This window comes from Macaca fascicularis, chromosome 12 (assembly GCF_037993035.2).
Source record: "Macaca fascicularis isolate 582-1 chromosome 12, T2T-MFA8v1.1".
Classification (NCBI taxonomy): Eukaryota; Metazoa; Chordata; class Mammalia; order Primates; family Cercopithecidae; genus Macaca; species Macaca fascicularis.
This window is the reverse complement of record NC_088386.1, coordinates 47,356,838-47,378,754: the sequence shown is the minus strand read 5'-3', so window position 1 is coordinate 47,378,754 and position 21,917 is coordinate 47,356,838. Positions and strand designations below refer to the sequence as shown.

Sequence of the window (21,917 nt, the reverse complement as noted above, 5' to 3'; positions counted from 1 at the left end):
GAAAGAATGTAGTTATTCCATGGTAAGCACAATGGGAAATTTGCTTTGTATCTTTATGGCACTGTGGGAGATAAAAATAAAAGTGAAATAGCCCCAAATTAGTTTCCTTTGATTTGGATGTTCTTTCATTTTTAAAACAGGATATTGTCCTTAAAAAGTTAATGTGAAATGGATGCCCTTGGGAAATACCATCTTAATAATCAGTTTCTTCTCTGTGCCTCCTAGTGTATGTTGGTGCCTAAATACAAATTCAACTGCCAACCAGCATGGCAGTCTCCTCTCATGGGCGGAGAATGTCTAAAGAAGCTGTACTCTCCTCCAAATTTTCTGAGATCCTATCCTTCCATCTACCTGTGCAGACACTGCTTTGGTGCAGTGGACTTGGGAATCCTGAGCAAACTAGGCCCTTTTGAGAATCAGTAGAGTGAATTGAAATTACTGCTGGGGATTCCAGCACTTCACTGCAGTGCAGGAGAGTTCAGCCCTTCCCACTGCCCGTGACACTGTCGTGTCCTTAAGTGCAAGAACAGGAGTTCCCAGACCCTATGTCCTGCGGTATTATAGAGCTCATAGATTAACACTGTTTGCAGGGGAAGGGCCATGGGAGATGGCAGTATATGGCCAAATGCAGTTAACAGCGGTAGCCAAAAGACATAGATATATCACTGGTTTACATGTAGCAATATACTAATACAAATGTTTTGCTTGGATCCCTAATCACAGAATAGTCTGATTATTTTAAAATTAAACTGAAATGTCCCATTAATAATTGGAGACAAAAATAACCAAAGATGTAAATGACTCTGACATTTATCTGACATGGAGATAGTGAGCTAAAACATTATTCAACTGAATAATATTAAAGTATTACTTAACATAAATGACCTGGTACAGTCCACTCCCTCCATTTTTGCAGGGCTCTCTTTGAAATCTCTGGGGAAAATCTAGGGTGGGAACTCAGGCTCTTACTGAGACTTCACTCAGAGTTGGAATAGGATGAACATATCAAATCCATGGAACTGAGAGCCAATGTAAGCAGATGACATCATTACAGGTTTAAATATATGATTTCTCACACTGCATTTCCTCTCTTATAATGCTCGGGGCCAAGCAGACCATTAAAAAGATCCTGGCTTATTTGATTTTCTTTTAACTCATCTACAATACCTGAGGTTCATGTCTTCTTCTATCAGGTTTTACAGCGGTTGATTAAATCTAGAGGAAAGTCACAAAGTAAACACTTGAATGTTCAACTGGTGGCAGCTGATAAACTTGCACAATGTCCCCCAGTAAGTATGATCATTTTTTGTCTTCATCATTCTTGACTTGTTAGAAGAGGGTGTTTTTTTTTTTTTTTTTTTTTTTTTTTCATGTTGTCGTTTTCATTCTAAAATGATGGTGATGATGGTATGTTGTCATCTAAAAGATTTCTTGGAACAAACTGCTGCTGTTATGTTGCTTGTGTTCAAGCATCCAGATGTGGATGGTGTTTGCCTTGTAATAAGAAATGATCTTAGTGTCCGGGGTCTGCTCTCCTCACTGCTACCTTGTTTGCTTTGCAAACATGCAGCAAACCATTTAGCATTCAGCCTCCAGTCATGTGGATATGCTTAAGAAGAGAACAAAAGAAAACATACCTATTTTACCTTCCTTTAACTTTTCTGCAAGAAAATTCCAGCAGGCATAAAAGATTATAACACTGAAGGTCAAGAATTGATTGGAACTAGAGAGGCCCTGTGGTTATAGTAGATGAAAGAGTCAGGGCTGAGTGAGATGAAAAACGAAATTATAGCAACTCTTCTTCTGGCGCCATTGCCAGAAAACAGCTGCTAGGTTGGAAGGTGAGCAATGGCGGGCTGGGGTGGGAGAGGGAACTGCTATCACATGGCACTGGGTCCCCAGTGGCCAGTCTCTCCACTTTTTCCACTCACTTACTATTTCTGTGTCTATGTAAAGGAAATAACTGTCCTTCTTACTCAATGGATTCATTAGATTGTTTTATATAGTTGTGTAAGATTGTTTAAGCTCTATGGAAGCATGAAATCTGATTCAAATGTTTAGAGAGGCAACACAGCATAACCTGTAAAAGCACAGACTCTGGAGTCAGATATTTGGGTTTTGAATCCACACTGACTCGTTATGTAATCTTGGGCAAGTACCTATCTCATGGGATTAGTGTAAGGATTGAGTGAATGAATATGTGGTAAAGCTGTTAGAACAGTGCCAGGCACATAAGAAGCACCATCTAAGTTTTCTTATTATAATTACTGGATACATTTTGCGTGATGTCATGTCCGGTCCAGTAGACTCTGTAAGAACCTGTGCCTCTCTGGCTCACTGTTGTATGTCAGTTCCCTATCATAGTAGACCCATAATATATATTTGTGGAATGAGTGAATGAATGAAAGGATGGTCAGACAATAAGAGTAATAATACATCCTTTCATTCGATGCTTACAATGGGCCAGACAGTGTGCTAGATGCTTTACACAGACTATCTCTAATCTTCACAGTTACCTAGTGAGATCGGCCATATTATCCCCATTTTATAGTTTAGGCAACTGAAAACAGAGATTAAACGATTTCCCTAAGGTGACATAGCAAATTAGGATTCAATCTATTCTAGATCTATCTGGCTCCAAAGACAATTTCCTACTCCGTAACCCATCCACCCATACACAAATGTACCTGGTTACCTACCCCGAAGATAATTTGATAGCTTGGAGCATGGCATGCTCTGTTAAGAAGTTTAACTTCATGCTGCCTGCTAATGAAGCCCAATTATACAGTGGAATGTATGATTAAAGCACTGAACAATACAGGAGAATGTATTGCCCAGCCCTGATCTTTTAATGTTTCACAGTTGAAGGAAGATAATCTTTGTTGTCTAGCTATCAAAAGCCAGGAACTACGTTATTATTTCCAATTTTTGGAACAATCTTATAAGGATAATTGTATCAGTTTGGTCTTCTGGGAAGCAGACACCTAAATGGAATTAGAAATGCCAGAGATTTATTGGAGAAATTTTATTTTTACGAAAATAAGTTTATTAACATTTATTCTAATAATTACTAGAGAAAATTCTTGTATCCTATTAAATTTGAGGGATTTTAGCTGCTGAGAGGGTTGATCATTGAGTAGTTGTACATGTAATATGGTTTGTTACATCTGAAATAGCTGGAACCAAGAAAAGATATATGCATCTGTAAAAGCAAGTAATACAATGAACTACCTTAGGACTTGTACCCAGGTCAGAGATTTCAAACAGCTCCATTACTGGAAAGACAGACTTGCCTTACCATTATCTCAGTAGGATAAACACTTTCTCTTTTTATGTAGTTGGTAAGATAACTTGGAATTTTAAACAGGCAGTCTGGATGGATAAGGTTACCTTGTATTTAACATTTTCTAAACACTGTTTACTTTATTAAACATATTCAATTGATACTGTCCAGACGGTAGTAATGCTGAGAAGGAATCATATCCTCTATTTTGGCATGTGGGAAGAAATCTTTGGATTATAAAAACCAGTAGTAACCTTAAAAAGTGCCTGCATTTGCCCCTGTTTTACTTCAAGACCGTAATTATAATTGTCATCCAAAGACTGGTGATCACTGTGTCGTTTTAATTCCTTTAGGAGAATTCGCAACTTACTTAATTGGCCACCGTATCTCCAGTCTGAAAAGTCAGCAAATTACATTGGCAGAGTATCACATTACTAAGAAATGAAAGGCAACAGTTTTTGGGAAGGGAAGTCTGTAAGAGCACTGAAAAAAGTTAACTCTGTAGCCAGAAGAATTAATCCTAGCTCCAGGGACTATTGAAGCAAAAAGAGACTTTAAAGAGCACCCAGTATAGCATTTCCTAAACTATGTTATTTATAATATGGGTCCCATGTGATATCAGTAAGTGTTATGGGAAAATAATCCTGATACCAAAAATGTTTGAGAAAACACTTATGTGAACAAAGGTAGTCTGGTTTCTTCACTACGGAACCCTGAATATGCCAATGTGTGTTTTATATCTCCAATAGGACAAATAGTATGCAGAGCTTCCCCTAAAATTGTGACTACAGATCTACTTTTCCATTGAGTATCCTATGGGTCCAGTGGAACATGTCTAGGGAAAGATTGACTTAGTCCAATCTCCTCATTTTACAAATGATGGAACTGAGACCAAGAGAACTGGCTTTTCAAAGGTTATATGCCTGGGTGAAAGTCAGCTTAAGATCTCTTTCTCCTAGTCTAGCAAGACTAGATGATGAATGGCAACATGTCAGTTATATATTCTCCTGGAAAGAAAAATATGGGTTTTGGCCAGGTGCAGTGGCTCATGCCTGTAATCCCAGCACTTTGGGAGGACGAGGCGGGTGAATCACAAGGTCAGGAGTTTGAGACAAGCTTGACCAACACAGTGAAACCCCCTCTCTACTAAAAATACAGAAATTAGCTGGGCATGGTGGCACGCACCTGTAATCCCAGCTACTCAGGAGGCTGAGGCAGAATTGCTTGAACCTGGGAGGCGGAGGTTGCAGTGAGCTGAGAAGATGCCACTGCACTCCAGCCTGGGCGACGGAGCAAGACTCCGTCTCAAACAAAAAAGACAAGAAAAGTATTGGGTAAGGTTTTTTCTAGGAGATAGATCAGAGAGATCAGTAAACTTTTTAAGTAAAGGGCCAGATAGTAATATCTTAGGCTTTGTGGGCTACACAGACCGCTTTGCAAAACTCCTCATCTCTGCTCTTGAGCAGGAAAGCAAACATAGACAGTGTGTAAAGAAATGGGTGTAGCTGTGTTCCAATCAAACTTCATAGAGGCATGAGAGGCCTGATTTAGCCAGCAAACTGAAGTTACCCCCTTGTTCTAGGACCAAGCTGTGGTTATCTATTACTATGCAATAAAATAACCACCAAAACGTAGTGACTTCAAACAATGGCCACTCGTGGTATTCAGCTGGCAGCTGACCTGGTACCTTAGCAGGAATGACTGAAGGCTGGGCTCGGCCAGCTCTTTTTGGATACAGGCTTCTTACATGGCAGCTCCAGGCTCCAAGATCAAAGATTCCAATCTCTTATGGCCTGGGCATAGATACCAGACCGCATCATTTCCACAGCATTCTGTTTATCAAAATAGTCACAAAGAGCAGGGTGCAGTGGTGAGTGCCTGTAGTCCCAGCTACTCAGGAGGTTGAAGCAGGAGGATCACCTGAGCCCGCGAGTTCAACGCTGCACTGAGCTGTGATTGTGCCACTGCCCTTCAACCTGGGAGACATACTGAGACCCTGTCTCTGAAAGGAAATTTTAAAAAATTAGCTGGGCATAGTCCTAGCTACTTTGTAGGCTGAGGTGGGAGAATTGCTTGAACCCAGGGATTTGGAGCTGCAGTGAGCCAGGATTATGCCACTGCACTCCACCCGACAGAATGAGACTTGTCTCTTAAAAAAAAAAAAAAAAGTCACAGAGGCTGCCTAAATTCAAGGAGAGGGAATATAAGTCTTCATCTCCATGAGGAAATGTCAAGGAATTTGTGACCATTTAAAATCTGTCATGGACAATAAGATGAGAGGGGAAAATGGGCTCCTGGATAGTTGTACTTTGGAAGAGGGGGGACTTTCCTCTCATTGCCCATTCGGAATTCGCAGAAGAAAAGATGGGATGCAGACAAAAGGGGGCCTATGGGAACAGGACTGGCAAACCCATCTCATTTTTTTTTTTTTTAATATGACCAGGCTGATTTTATATTGCCATTACACATCTATACACTATATTTTTTTTATTTCTTTTTGCTTCTACCAAGTATTGGTATTCTTTTTCTCTTCAGATAAGTTGAGAATAGTATATTTTTTAAGAAGGCCAAGTATAAACGTCCCCAGTACTATGGTAATAAGAAGAAAAGCTGAGAGAGACAATTGAACATATAAATGAAATGTAATCCTTTAATCCTACTTAGTTACAATCTGGCTTGTGTTTCCCAAGAGCTGACCCTGTGGCAGTTTGAGCTGTGTAATGTTTTTTTGTGTGTAAAATGACATTGATCGATCTTTCTGGGAGAAGGGAACTCTTCTCCTCAGTAGAGTCTTGCAAACCTCTAACGTTACAGTAACCATGGTAGCTCTCTTCTGTCACCCTTTATTTTCCACTGCTGAATGGACTCAGATTTATCCTATGAAACACAAGAATTCTGGAGCGAATGATAGTGCCCAGTTATCCTTGCTCAGATTGCTCTCACAGTAGTAATTTTCCACTGCCCTCTTCCAGTCATTTTATTTGAATTATTTAGAATCGTGTGGATTTACCTGTCTATTTGAAGTGCTCTCCTCATTGGTGCATTCATTATTCACAGCCCCTGGATGTCCACAGTTTAAGTCCTAACACTGCTTTTGAAAAGGAAGGTAATCAATTTCAGATGTCTGCTTCATGAAACAAGACCACATGGGATCCAGTTTCTCTCAGCCCAAAGGGGACTACACCTTTTCCAGGGATTTCAGCCACTGGACTTGGGTATATCAAGTTAGGGGTAGTTCATTCCCACCACTGCTATGATCTAACACATCCAATTAATCTGACTTTAACAAAAGCATGGGATGCCTTTTCTGTAGGCACTAATGTTGGTAGATGGTGTAATGTTTGAAGAATACAAGTGGACAGGATGGAGGGGTGTGGGGAGAAAAACATGTTTGGGTTCACAACAAGTGTCACAAATTATCAAGAGAGAGGAAGTCAAAAGAATCAAAGGTATATATTTTTTTGCCCTCATTTTACCCTCACTAATTACTGGTAAGAATTATGATAATCTTTCCTGTTTAGCTCATTAAAGTGGAAACTGCCTGGGACTAACTGCTAGAGCCCAGTACTATTGGCACCCCGGCTGGAGTGCAGTGGTGCGAGCTGAGCTCACTGCAGCCTCCGCCTTCTGGGTTCAAGTGATTCTCCTGCCTCAGCCTCCCAAGTAGCTGGGACTACAGGCATGTGCCACCACGCCCAGCTAATTTTTGTATTTTTTAAAAGAAGAGATGGTCTCGAACTCTTGACCTCAGGTGACCTGCCCACCTTGTTCTCCCAAAGTGCTGGGATTACAGGTGTGAGCCGCTGCACCCATCATAGATCTTTTAAAAGCCCTTCAACTCGGAGTCTAATTTCCCATCATTAGTTGAGCAGTGAGTTAAGTACTCAGAATCTCAAAAGCTTTAATAATGTAAAGAATGGAGTTTTGATATGAAAGAAACATTGGTTATTTTTATAATTAGCATTACATGTTGTACCATTCAGCCGCTTTATTTTACTGAAGAGTACTTGCCAGTCCTTTTTTTTTGTGCATGGTTTGTTTTGTTGAGACAGGGTCTCGCTCTGTTGTTCAGGCCGGAGTGCGGTGGTGCAATCGTGACCTCCCCAGCTCAAGCAATTCTTTCACCTCAGCCTCCCCAGTAAGAGTCCATAGGAATGCACCACTAAGCCCAGCTGATTTTTTGATTTTTTGTAGAGACAGGGTTTTGCCCTGTTGCCTGGGCTAGTCTTGAACCCCTGGGTGCAACTGATCCTCGTGCCTTGGCCTCCCAAAGTGCTGCCTTTTTTTTTTTTTTTTTTTTTTTGGTGTCAGTTTCAGGGTTATTTTCCAATAACAAGGAAATAAAAGTATGCTCACCCATATTATTTCTTTTTACCACTTAGAAATAAGAAAAATGCCCAACATGCAGTTTTATCTATGTACAACAAATAAATGTAAAGCAATGCATATAATTATAATTATTATTATATGCATGGGAGAGTTTTGGTACATTTAGTCCCCTGTCTAGCTAATATTCAGTAATGAACCAACTTTAAAAAGTGAAGTTCAGGCACAGTGGCTTATGCCTGTAATCCCAGCACTTTGGGAAGCTGAGGCAGGTGGATCACTTGAGCCCAGGAGTTCGATATTAGCCTGGGCAACATGGGGAAAACCCATCCCTACCAAAAACTACAAAAAATTAGCTGGGTGTGGTGGTGCATACCTGTAGTCCCAGTTACTCAGGAGGCTGAGGTGCGAGAATCACCCGAGCTCCAGAGATAGAGGCTGCAGTGATTGGAGATTACGCCACTGCACTCCAGCCTGGGGGTGGGAGTGAGACCGTATCTCCAAAAAAAAAAGTTAAAATTAAACTTCAAAATTAGTTTCTACATTTTATATACTTTTTATTAAAAATATTCAATAGCTGCTTCCTAGATTAAAAAAATCAGACAATATACGTTAGTTTTAATGAGATTCTCCCCAACGTGCTAGAAAATATGTATTTTATAGTCATTAAGGAAGACTTACCCAGTGTCTTTATATATCTTCCCTCCAAAAAGAATTGAAAAGAAATAAATGAAATATGCTTCATTTCCTCCAGGTAGGACTCGAAGAGCACTGCATCTTCTGTAAAAAGTAGGGCGACCCACCATTTGCTCAGGATTTTCAAGGTTTAGCAGGGATAGTCTCATCCCAGAAACACTGAGATCCCCAGCAACCACAATAATTGGTCACCCTAATTCAGATGGCTTCCCTAGTAAAGAGTGTTACATCTTACTGTGTTAATGGAGAACCAAACGGTTGGTTAAATACTGTTTTTTTAAGACCTTGCAAGTATTCATTTCCATTTTATTCACTTTCAGTCTTTCTTCCCCTTTCTTTCTTCTCTGCCATTTTAGCTCTCATAAATGAGAGCTAAATGAGCTCTCCACTAAATGAGCTAGAGGCCTGTTTTTCACTCTGGGTTATTTACAGTGCTTTTATTTTATTTTTTAATTTTCTTGAAAGAGCTTATCCAGAAAGGGAGCCTAATGTGCCTGATGTTTTGATGGTTGATTTGATTCTCCTATTCACTACTTATTTACTTTGGCAGCCACACCATTCTGCCTACCTCAGCTGAAGAGAACATCCCATCATAGAAGGGCAGAGGTGTTCCCTGTGGCCGTGCTTTGAAAACAGCTCAGCGATGCCCTTCTCTTGGGCTGCACCAAGGGCATGGTATCACTGAGTTGGTAACTGTTCGCTGCCTGGGACTTCTGCTGATTTGGAGCTCTCTGCATCCATAGCCCATGCTGCAGGCCACGTATTGCATAGTAAGGAGTTGACTGCACTTGAACCTTTAAATTTATGAAAAATTGGCAAAGCTGGTTTGCATAATTCATTGGGTTGCTTCTCTTTGCATTTCTTGTATGATTTTTAAAAATTGTTTTCCCCTGATACTGAGTTTCTATCACTCTGGTCTACTCAGCTGTGTTATTTCCTAAACAGCTAAAGAGAAAAATTGTCACAGATACACAGGCTGTGAAATTCTTCCTCATTGAAAATAAGCCACATATGTCAGTATTCATTCAGAAGCAGAAATTTGCTTTTCTCTGTGTTTTTTGAAAGCCTAAAAGCAGTTTCAAGTCATCTTCCAACCTATATCTGTCTTTTAGCAGTGCAAAAGCAGTTTCCTAGAAATGACGGAGGCTTAAGCACACAGCCATGTGCTGATACATACAAATTCTATCCATTCATTGGCAAAGAGAAGTGCTTTATTAAACTTAGGGTAATTAAATGTGCCACTATGTCTACAACAGTGACAAATAACATTCTGCCATAGGTGCTGCTTACCCTCCTTGGGCTTTGCAATCCTGGCTGTGAATGTCAGGACCCATCCAGCCCAGGTATCCTTGGAAGGTTTTTCAGTTTGACACTTTAAGAAACAGCAAGAAAATGACTTGTTGAGACTAATCAAACCCATATTATATGAGACCTATGTAATTAAATTTTATGTTTCACATAAATAAAATGATATAAACAACCAACTCCAGATCACATAAAGTGTAGAACTTGCAGCACACTTTAGCCTGGAATGACCGAGAGACTGGTCCTTTGTTCTGGTGCTGCCTCGTTTCCTCTTTCTTCCTCCTGTGCCATCTGAGTCTGTGGATGTTCTTTGGGGTATAGCTGTCCTTGTCTCACTCAAGTCAGCACCTCGCTGCTTCTATTTATGTCAAAGTATCATGGACAGTTCTGATATTCTATATTTGTTACTGCTGAACGTTTACACAAGTGGGGGAGGGGCTTTTGATTGCAAGAGACAAGGAATTCCCTTAGGTTACTTTAGTGGAAAACGGGATTTATTGTAAGCCTGTATGTTGACAGAAACTCTAGGCAGTAGCTGCTTTCCCTGGCCCTCATGGCTATATGGTCTCTTTCTTCCATTGTGCCTCTGCTTCTCTTTTTTTGTTTTATTCTCGTCCCTCTACAGATAACATTCTTTGGCTTACTCATAACTTCCCCTTTCTTGTAAGTTCAGTTTTCACACATCTCTCCAAGCCTCCTTCTAAATCCAGAACTTTATGCTGCAGCTCCAAACGTTAACTGGCTCAGTCTCTTTATTTTTTCTGAATTAAAGTCCCAGCGTGACATAGATTATTATGGATTTTAATACTTACCTCTCCTTCCACACTTTATGCTTTTTGAGCATAAGATGTTGCCTGTTTTCCTTGCCACTGTATACCCACAGTGCCTAGAAGAAAATAGGGACTGAGTAAATATTTTATGAAGGAATAAAATATGCAAAAAAAAATCTGAAATTTACTAATAACTGTTCTTGGTTGGGGGTAATTTTCCACCTGAGTTGAACTGGCTGAGTCTTCTCAAACATGAGTCCATTTGGACTGAAGTCATCTTATTCTTTTCCTAGTCCTGTTCCAAGAACCCCAAATGGCTTTCCAATTTAAGGCCAAAATTTTCCATAAAAATTGATGTGATGAAACATTTAAATAGTAAATGTTGGGAGAGAGATTGTTTCCATGGTGACTTCTGCTTCAGGAGTCCTTGTTCTAAGCACAGAAGAGAATGACTGAGCTGAGACACCATGAACTTCACATCATCCAGTTGCCATTAACCTAAATTCAGCCAGCTTTATCAGTGCCGATGGCAGTGACCCTGTCTTTGATTCATTCCTGGGAGGTTCTTATTTTGGTAAAATGAGTTCATAAAAGCAGATGAAGGTGGTGGGAAAGGCATTTCAATCCTTCTATTGAAAGTTGAGATGTGAGCCGGGCATGGTGACTCATGTCTGTAATCCCAGCACTTTGGGAGGCCGAGGCAGGAGGATCACTGGAGCCCAGGAGTTTGAGGCCAGCCTGGGCAACATGGTGAGATCTTATCTCTACAAAAAGTTAAAAAAATTAGGCAGGTGCAGTGGTGCATGTCTGTGGTCCCAGCTACTCAGGAAGCTGAGGTGGGAGGATCGCTAGAGCCCAGGTGTTCCAGGCCGCAGTGAGTTGTGTTTGCTCCAGTGCACTCCACCCTGGGCCACAGAGCAACACTCTTTCTGAAAGAAAAGAAAAGAAGAGAAGAGAAAAGAAAGTTGAGATGTGCTAACACTTACCTGTGGAATGACTTTTCTCTTTGTGTGATGCCAAAGTTTTCTGATTTCCCTCTGAAGAGTGTATGTCTGGGGTATATCCTGTCTGTGTTCCCAGCCAAACTGTAATGACAGGGGGCGCCACCCTGCTCCTCTGGGGCAGAACAGCTTCCTAAGTCCAGACCAGATGTTGAACAATGGCCTTACTGTCCGAAACATGGACAGCAGATACTTCTTTTGTGACCCCCTGCTTTCCCCAATTAAACACCCCTTGTTCTTTTTTAACCATTTCACAAAATGCTCTTGTGGTAGCAAACCACTGCCATGTGGTTTTCTGTTATTAATCCTAAACTTTCTTTCCTTGGTGTTTTATCTTAAGACATATAATGTTATTTTCACAAGCATTCTGAAAATTATCTAAGTAAATGTTATTCCCTTCAACATAGTTACCTTAGGAGAAGAAATATTTATTCCAATGATGTGGTCATTGCCCAAAACATGTCTAGAACTCCCTTCTCAGTGCCACAAACTTGCTTCTCTCATATTCTGAAGCGTGCAGAGTGCAGCTCTATAGGAATATATGGCTAAAGATGTGAATACACACGGGTTTTCATTATATTTTACCTATAACACATTTACACTTACTTTATCTTTTTCTTTCTAAATAATGAAAGATCCAGCCGGGCGCTGTGGCTCATGCCTGTAATCCCAGCACTTTGGGAGGCTGAGGCGGGTGGATCATGAGGTCAGGAGTTCAAGACCAGCCTGGCCAAGATAGTGAAACCCTGTCTCCACTAAAAAAATACAAAAAAATTAGCCGAGTGTAGTGGCAGGCACCTGTAATCCTAGCTACTCGGGAGGCTGAGGCAGGAGAATCGCCTGAACCCAGTGGGCAGAGGTTGCAGTGAGCCAAGATCATGCCACCGCACTTCAGCCTGGGCAACAGAATGAGACTCCGTCTCAAAAAAAAAAAAGAAAGAAAGAAAGATCCAAATATTGAATGAACACTCTCACTTTTATATTAATGTCCACATTTGTTCATGGAATACTGTGTAACTCTTCACTTGACCCTAACTTTAGAAACGGCCCATATAGCACCTCAAATGTGATATTAGCGAATAGCTATTAAAAATGCTATTATCTGTGTTAAGTGGAATTTTAGGTTTCATTGCCTAAAAACCTAAAATGGAAGTAAAGTGGATTTTCTTGTCATCTACAGGAAATGTTTGATGTTATATTGGATGAAAATCAGCTTGAGGATGCATGTGAACATCTAGGGGAGTACCTGGAGGCATACTGGCGTGCCACCCACACGACGAGTAGCACACCCATGACCCCACTGCTGGGAAGGAATTTGGGCTCCACGGCACTCTCACCATATCCCACAGCAATTTCTGGGTTACAGGTATTGTCACTTTTTCGCTCATGCTTTTTACAACCTTACATGTAAGATTCTATGGGAACTTGATTAGAATGGAGACTAGAGTCATCCTTAATCTGAAGAGGGAACACTATGTGCACATTATATTTAAAAATCTTAAATATTATCTAATTATGATCTATCCTAGGGAAAACTACCCAGAGACTGACAATTTCCTGAGAACTTTGCTCTCTGTGAATTTATAATGGATTTTACTTAGGTAAATTAACTCCTCCTGTGTCTAAACTCTGCTGGGAAACTTAATGCCTACTCAATGTACCTGCCCATTACTTTTTTTAGAGACATAGTCTCACTCTGTTGTCCAGGCTGGAATGCAGTGATATGATCACAGCTCACTGCAGCCTCAAGTTCCTGGACTCATGGGCTTATGCAGTCCTGCTGCCTCAGCCTCCCAAATAGCTGGGACTACAGGCACATACCACGCATGTGGATAGTTAAAAAAAAAAAAAAATCTGTAGAGACAGTGTCTCACTTTGTTGCCCAAGATGGTCTCAAACTCCTGGCTTCAAGCAGTCTTCCCGCCCTGACCCTCTAAAATGTTGAAATTACCATCATGAGCCACCACTCCTGGCCCCTTCATTACTTCTTAATGCCACTTCTCAAGGATTACACAATAGCTAAGTAAGATATATAGATGCAGATAGGCCTTTCGACTGCCCTTAACTAATCCTGCCCCACCCAGGTTGCTAGGCCTGCTCTCTACCTTGCACAAGACAGTGTGGATATAAGTAGAGCTGCTCTGTTCAGAAACAGTAACTGATCCCTGAGTTTTCTTGGGGCTGTGCAGGGGCCCACCTTTGTAAGTGGCTGTGGCACGTGTCTTTTAGGGAAGCTGGGGATGAACACAGGATCAAGAGGTTCCCTCTTCTGCTGTTCTGGTGCTGTACTCAGAGGTAGAGATAGGGAGCCAGAGACCTTATGGTACAAAATGAGCCTGCCTTACTACATCAATTATTATTTACCATTCATCAAGTAGCTACTGGAATGTGGCCAAACCTGCAGCAAACTGAGGAACAAGTAGTCAATTGAGCCCTCTTGTATGATGATGAGTTTTGTTTTAATGGATTATAATGATAGTCATAATTGTCGATCATACAGAGTTAACTCTGAGATAAATGGCACTCTCTGAAATGCTATTATAGCTGTATTACTCTGTTACAAAATTGCATCTTTGTAAGCAGAAAAACTGCCATGCAAATGAATAGCTTTTGAAACTAGAAATGAACATGAAAAATGTACTATGGTAATGTACAGCACATGTGCATACATTGGGACTATTTCATGCCTTGTTTCACTTCCTGTGGGCTGATCTGAGTGTACATTACTGCTGACTAGTTTGGATTGGCTCTGAATTGTACATTACGGAATGAGAAATAGATGCATGAAGCAATACACTTCTGTAATGTAGGTGGAAATGCAGTGTTGCACTTTCGTATTGAATACAACAATCTTGACTCATCACTGCTAAGACATCCACCTAGAGTGGCCCTCCCTGTTTCACTAATGAGTTAATGTATTGCCCTTTATTCTGTGGCCTATTTCTTCTCCCAGTAACAATTGACACTTCATTGTGAGGCACCTGACTGAGGTTAAAGGCATAGTCTGTGACTTGTCAAATGAATTTCCTTCTGCCTGAATCTGAGTGTACTTTAGATGAGATGTGTCAGCCCATGGTTTCACCAGGATCCTGTGCCTTAACTGATGTGACCTACCTAAACCGGTAGACACAAGTAGATAAATGTTTTCTTATAGTGAAGAAAAATGTTAAATAATATTTTCTGAGCCTTCAAATAAGTATCTTAAAATACTAAATTCAATTAATGGTATTAGAGGAATTTAGTTTATATTGGAAGATTATTTTGCAGGACATTTTAGTTGAGGAAGCAACTAAATATACATTTATAAATGTATCAATTAGCTGGCTTCATAATTATTGTATACACCCTTGGAAAGATTAGTACATTAATGTAGGATGCAGAAACACTTTATTTTATGAACAGCACAAATAATAATTTTATTAAAATGTTTTAAAAGGTATAAGGAATATTCAGTTAGATCAAGGTGAGTTGTGTTACTTTAGAAAGAGAAATATTATATCAATTCAGGAGAGAAATAATAAATGCTATTCTGAACTTTATTTCCCAATAGTAAAATAATTTTCATTTTTGCAATAGAAATGGACTTTTGCAATAGAAATGCAATAGAGTAAGTCCATTTAGACCTTCCTAAATATATTAAGTTCCATTTAACAGTTAGCTTTCAATTCTACATTTGTAATAGGAAGCATAGTCATTCAGCACTGTGGAATTAAACTCATAAACTATCAACACTCTGGCATCTTTTCATGTTGTGTCCCAAATAAATAAGACCAGATATTCTGAGCAGACCATTGGTGCATCAGAATGCCTTATTAAGTCAGATATTTAGCATCTTATTGTACAGATCCTATGATTTTACATACATTTACATGTTTAGATGAATGAAGCTGACATTATTTAATCAATGAACTATCTGATATTTTTAGAGTCAGCGAATGAGGCACAGCAACCACTCCACAGAGAACTCTCCAATTGAAAGACGAAGTCTAATGACCTCTGATGAAAATTATCACAATGAAAGGGCTCGGAAGAGTAGGAACCGCTTGTCTTCCAGTTCTCAGCATAGCCGAGATCATTACCCTCTTGTGGAAGAAGATTACCCTGACTCATACCAGGACACTTACAAACCCCATAGGAACCGAGGATCACCTGGGGGATATAGCCATGACTCCCGACATAGGCTTTGAGTCTGATGAAACAAAAAATATTCATCTGTTGACAATTTGCATAGCAGTGCTAGGATAAACCAATCATCTTAACTTGGCTAACATAGCACAGTATTTACTGTGCCAATGGGCTGCTGTCATTTTATGCTAAGTAAGGGGCAAAAAAAATTACATTATGCCCTTGAGTCTAGATGGATATTAGATGCCCGATCATATAGATATTTTTAAGTGCAACATTTACATGATAACAGTACATTTTGTTTTCTTCATAGATTTAGACACATCAATTTGTAATTTAGGGTACTTACAAGGCACATATAAAATAATTTCCCATGCTGGAAATTCCAAATGACCAGTTCCAGTTGGAACCAATTTATAAACCAATTCCTGTTGGAATTTGGGTGAATTGACTAGAAAGTCTACTTGAGCATGTTGTAATCAATTGAAAAATCTGGGAAAAAAAAAACTAATAAGAAAATAGAAATACCAATAGAAGCCAAATCCAGCTTTGGTATTTATTTGCTGGAAGCTAAATTTACACTTAAAGTTGGAGTGTATAAACATTTTAATATATGTTAATGTTGCCAGAATGACTTTTCAAACTTACCAAATGTATTGATAGTGCCAAAAAAAAAATCTCAGAAATCTTAATGCAGAAATTATATAGTCTCCTCAGATTTTAATATTTTTATTTCTTTCCTGGCACAGCTGTTGTATTCAAAGTGTTTTGCTTTTTGTTTAGTCAGTACTGTTAGCTCATTTGAGGTTGGCAAAAACAAATACAAACAAGCAAAAAACCTCAAAATGTTTTCAGCAGTAAGAGAGAATAGTAAAGAGAAGCCCAAGCATAGCTGGTTATGTGAAATATAAAATGGGGTGTTGTTCTCCCTTTAATCAATCTGAGCACAACTACATACATCCAGGAATCTAAAGTCAGATAGTAAGGATGTGGTACCAATCCTCCTGAGTGTAATGCTAAGCACTTCCAGACGGGAATTCATCTATTTCTCTTAATACAAACGCAGGGTCAGTATTTCCCGCCAACAAGATTGAGTATCTTTCCATTGCTTCTTTCAGTCTCTGTCTTTGGATATCTGAATGTTCTGGCCCTTCAGCAGATTCTTTAAATCATGCTAAGGATTTTTGTTTTATGTGGACACACTCAACTTTGATATTCAGGAGGTGTTTTTACAAAATGACTAATTGAAAAAGGTTGAAACAAATGATTTTGAAAGCTTGCACCAAAAAATAAACTCATAGATTCAGAAATATTTGTTGACTAAAATTATAGCATTTTAATGCAGAAAATTATAAAGAATTTGGAGATTGAGCTGCCTTATTTCTAATGAACACTCCTCTTCATCTTATTAAGTCTTCACCGTTTTTCCAGTGGCTATAATTATGGAATTGGTGACCTATGTTTTATATTATCAAGGAAGCCTTAGATTCACTATGATCCAAGAAATTATTGAAATTGACCCTTTTTACATAAATATCTTTTAAAAAATTGCTCTTGTTTCTAAATGTCCACAGTGCATGCATTTTCTAAAACTCCAATAAGTCCAGCCATCAAAGTCCTTTTCTGCTAGTACATGTCATGAAGCCTATTTTTGAAAATGATGATAATTAATTTTATAGTATCTTCTTTTCTCCCCAAGCCTTTCAATATTTAGGTACTCAAAGCATGCACCAGTTCAGTAATCTTCTCGACCATGGAAAGAAGTTCCATATTACTGATGAATTATATATATATCTTGAACCCCATTACAACCTCACCACATCCCCCCTGCCTTTATGTTCACTATATGTACCCCATTACAAACCTGTTTAGCTGATAATGAGGATACCTATAAATCTGTAAGTCATTTCAAATATTTGGTACAATTAAAAAATATGGGCTTAGTAAATTTTAAAAGTTAACATGTGATACTGGCTTGTGAGATTCTTCTGTCATCTAGTGAAGCTTATAAAACTTTCAGTTAAGACATTTTAAAAGAGTTATATCCATTAGGCACTTTAATAAACATATAACCTGCCATTACTGAATACTTTGTTAGAACACAGAAGAGCATCTTCCAGCAAACAAAAATATATTTATTACATGTACAGCACATACTTGCATGAGAAAGAAAACATTAGCCAAAACATTTTTCTATATGCTTTACTGGTTTCTTGTTTGTGCGCATTAAAGTATTTAATTGCAAAGAGTGCACCAAGGTGTATAAATTTAGACTAGACAGCTGTTCAGCTTTTTCTGTAGTAGCATTAGCAATTTGGTCATTTAACTACTTTAAGATATTTACATTTTATGGCAGGTAGCTGTAACAGCATTTACATATATTTCCTAGTCATCAAGATTACCATCTTCTTTCAACTTTTTAAAAGTCACTTGTTTTTAAAGGCCTCTCAAAGCCTTGTTTTTAGTCTTCCATGTCATGCCGATAAGGAGAGGCTCATTCAATATCTGTGCACAAAACCAATCTATCATTTACCGTCAGATGTCCATACCTGTTTTGCTTTGCATTCTTACTCAAAAGCTGACAATCTTGGAAAGGGTATAATGTATATTTTATTGATGGATATATTTAAATGTTTACTTTAATTTGACATATTCTTTCCCCTTCCTTCTGTAATAAGTTTATCTTCCTCAGATAAGGGGATATACATCTTATTTTTTTTAAAGACTTAAGAGTTTATTGTGTAAATGATACTTAAAATCTAGATATATACTAAATGAAAAGTTTTATTTTTGCCAAGCACACCAAGCACCTTTGAAAAATACATATTCCATAAATACTTTGTTTTTAATTAATTTCATTTAAAGATAGCAAATGATTATAGGCAGGAGAAACAAGTCTTTTACTGTTTGGAGGCTGTTTTAACTTACAGTACAAGCCACATACTAGAATTCTGTAATTTCAGTCACAGACATATAATAATATGGACTCATGTGAGAATGTGGAAATGTAGTTCTGGAAAAAAAAAGGAATGCAATTTGTCAATCCTGATGTTAATTCTCAAGGGTATAATGTGACTCTAATATTATAACCAACAACATTATCTTGTTTAACATTTAAAGCAACACTTAGAAATGTTTATAAGTGATGATTCTCTCTTATCTTTATACAGTTCTATTGGAGAGAAGGTTGAAATTGTTCACAATTTAGACTGATGGTCTTTCCTACTAAGAGTCTTAATTTTGTGACTATATAAGTCATTGCAGTTAGTCTTTAATGAAACGAATTTTATTAATGTGAAACAAATTCTGAGACAATTATTTGTTCCCTTTAAATAATCTGCTATTTAATTGTTGTTGTTGTTGCAAAATGTATTTTTGGAATGTTAACCTCTTTTCATACCTGCATACTTGAACTTGTCTTTTGTGTGGGGGCCTTAAAATTCATAATAGGAAGTGGAGGCAGTGAAAGGAAGTAAGAAAAGGAAATTATTCTAAAAGATGGTTTGCAAATTTAAACTCTTTAAATGAACATATCACAAAATGTTGTTAAGACCCAGGATGTCCATTAAGAATGTTTCTTGGCAACCTTAATTTGCATGTTAGTATATATTTTCTTAGTTACACAGTTTTATTTTGGTATTTGCTTAAAAAATGTAATACCATTATAAAAATTACCCTATGTACTGATATATTTACTACCTCTTCTCTAGAGAAGACAATCTGTCTTTAAAGGGAAAAACACTGGTCAATAAGTAGTGATCAAAATTATCACTATTCTGGCTAACCTTGCTGCAAAACTAAATGCATAGAGTGTTAAAATATGCCTTCCCTTTAGATTTTAAACTGTTTCCAAAATGCTCTTTGACACCCTTTCATTTCTTTCACGTTAGTGAAGTTTTCTTTGAATTGAGCCACAGTTTATCATGAGGCAAGGTTAATTTAACATGTAAGTCATCATAGGGAACAAAACAAACTGCAAGGGAATTGCCTTTGTGTGCAACTTGTTATAATATCTAGTTCTAAGTCTAAAAGAGAGTAGAAGTCCAGAGACTTTATGTTTAAGAGCAGCTGGTTTGCAAATCCACATTTTGTTGGTCCTTGACTTCTGCAGAGACCCAGAGCATGACTTAGCTATTTACTGGGTAAGGATATGCATTATCTTGGACTCCCATGTAATTGGAATAAACTTCATATCAATGTTTCAAATAAATGCTGTGTACCCCTTATTCCTTTTATATTTCTGCCTTTGTCTTTTATGACAATGTTGCATGTTGTGTTTTTTTTTTAATTATATAAAACTCATCCTTGAATGACTATATGAATGAAAACTTTATAGGAAATTATGTAATAAAATCTGTTTTATTAGTTTCTCATACCTTTAAATACTGTCAATATTTAAAATAACTCTTACTAAGTTTACTTCCTCAAGCTATGTCTATGGGGCAAAACAGTCCTCTTCTTTAAAATGGTAATCATGATCAAACCAGTCAAGTCAATCCAGTTAGCTGTTAGACAGACAGTAAGGATAACCTTCTTTTTGACTCAAGCAGTCAAGTTAGTCAAAATAGTAAAATTGGCTTATATGGGCACCCAGAACTACAGCATTCAAAAATTACTTTTAAAGATTTCTTCTTTTATTAAAATGGACTTTCTTAAAATACATCCTCTGATAGCAACTATCTCTTTTTACTTATAGATGATTAATTCTAAATGCTTCATGTAATTGAGGGACATTATGAGAAAACTAGAAAGTTTCTCATCAGATAATCCTAAGGGCTGTAACTTCTACTTGCCATAAACAAAGTATAATTAAGAGTGAGTAGCAATTGGTTTGGGGGAGTCTTAGTTATGTATGAAACTTTCTTTTGTTTCTCATGATGTATGTAAAATGTTTGCAGAAGGATGGTAGAAATTGTTACTAATGAATTTAGAGTGGTTTGGGAGAATACACTGATACTTCCTCATTTGAAAATTATAAGGAGTTAAAAGGGGAACTAAGAACCAGTAGTGGCTGGCCTCTAGCTTTTCAATACTTTGTAAGTGTTCTTGGTTATGTTTTGAACACTTAAATTTCTCAACAAATGGCTATGTCTATATTTATGTAGGGGCCACTCTTGCCCTACTTGCATGCCACTTTCACACACTTTTAACTGAAATCGGTGTGAATTCTGTATGCATAAGGGATGTATTAAAGATGCGGGATCATTAACGCTATATTGTTGCATACTATTTTTCATATGCCTTACAATATTTTCTGGGACGTTATTAAAATGAAAGCATTTTATTGCCAAAATAAATCTATGTTGTTATTTATAATCTGCATTAGCAGTAGAAAAATAATGTAGCAAAAACATATTGTACAGTACAAAATTATAAAATATATATTTTGCCAATAATATAAAAATAGATTGAGGAGAAAGAAGCACATTTGTTATAGCACAAACTTAACAAAATCCACTGTTAAATTTGGCAGTCATATTTTTGAAAAGTATGTCGATTAGTTCTATCAGATTTACTTCATCTACCATCTTTTTAACTTGCTGCTTGATACTGTTCCAGCAATTTATTTCATAGCCTTGCAATCTGTGGATGTAATTTCTTTTGTTTTATTCCCTTCCATAAAGTTTATTAAATTTTATTTTGTGATAACACTCATACTATATTTTCTCTTCTTATTTCTTCTCTTTCAATAACAACAGCAGAAAGTCACAGCAAGTGAGCTCATAGGGCTCCTCTGAATTTTGGACATGTTTGAAATTTTCGTATTTTTCACAGCCTCAAGTCAGAAAGATCAATAAAGATGTCCCAACCACAAAGAATTATATTACTTAGGGATTCTTTAGTTTGTTTTGTACTGAATACTACTTTGAAACATAATTTAAAGCCATTAGCTGTGTTTTTGTAGGGATGGTGGGAGGGAATAAAAAATAAATGTATTAACATAAAACATACTAAAACAGAAATATGGCAAAATGATATAAAAAGATTTTTCCTACTATTCTGAGGGCTGTTGAAATCCCAGGCTATTGCTATATCTCCATTGACAAAGTGGGATAAAAAAATGCCTTTGTCAAATAATTTTTTTTCTTTCTTTAAATTTTAATTATTTTAATAATGTGTCCCCTTTTATTTTTCCTATCTAGGTATGTGTAGCATTCTACAAGGCATGCTGGGTAAAATATACTATGCAAATGTGTACAGTGCTGCATGTTTTGTTCTCCCTCTGCTTTAGTGGCTTTAAAGAAAAAAATGTGGTGTTATTTTTGTGAATAAAAACATTTAACAAAGAAAATGCAGAGTGCATGCATAGAGTATCCTCATTTCTATGGATTTGTTTTATGGAATTCAAATGTGTACAAAACAACTGCATTACTTTTTTTCTTTTATATAATAAATGAAAAAACACTGAAA

General features: G+C 37.7%; 1 protein-coding gene across 12 annotated transcripts in view; it reads left to right on the top strand.

The window, feature by feature from the left end:
• The window catches only part of CACNB4 (calcium voltage-gated channel auxiliary subunit beta 4), a 268,744-nt gene extending 246,827 nt beyond the window's left edge, over nucleotides 1-21,917 (top strand). For 5 of the 12 annotated variants that reach the window (XR_012421105.1, XR_012421106.1, XR_012421107.1 and 2 more), the window contains 3 exons: nucleotides 1,194-1,289; nucleotides 12,562-12,747; nucleotides 15,308-19,732. Coding sequence is in view for 9 of the 12 variants with exons in the window: in XM_074009119.1 (XP_073865220.1) it covers nucleotides 1,194-1,289; nucleotides 12,562-12,747; nucleotides 15,308-15,568 (543 nt within the window). In the remaining 3 variants the exon portion in view is untranslated. Of the gene's footprint in view, nucleotides 1-1,193; nucleotides 1,290-12,561; nucleotides 12,748-15,307 lie in introns of all 12 variants that reach the window. The other 7 variants (XM_005573185.4, XM_005573186.4, XM_005573187.4 and 4 more) reach the window with 2 other exon arrangements.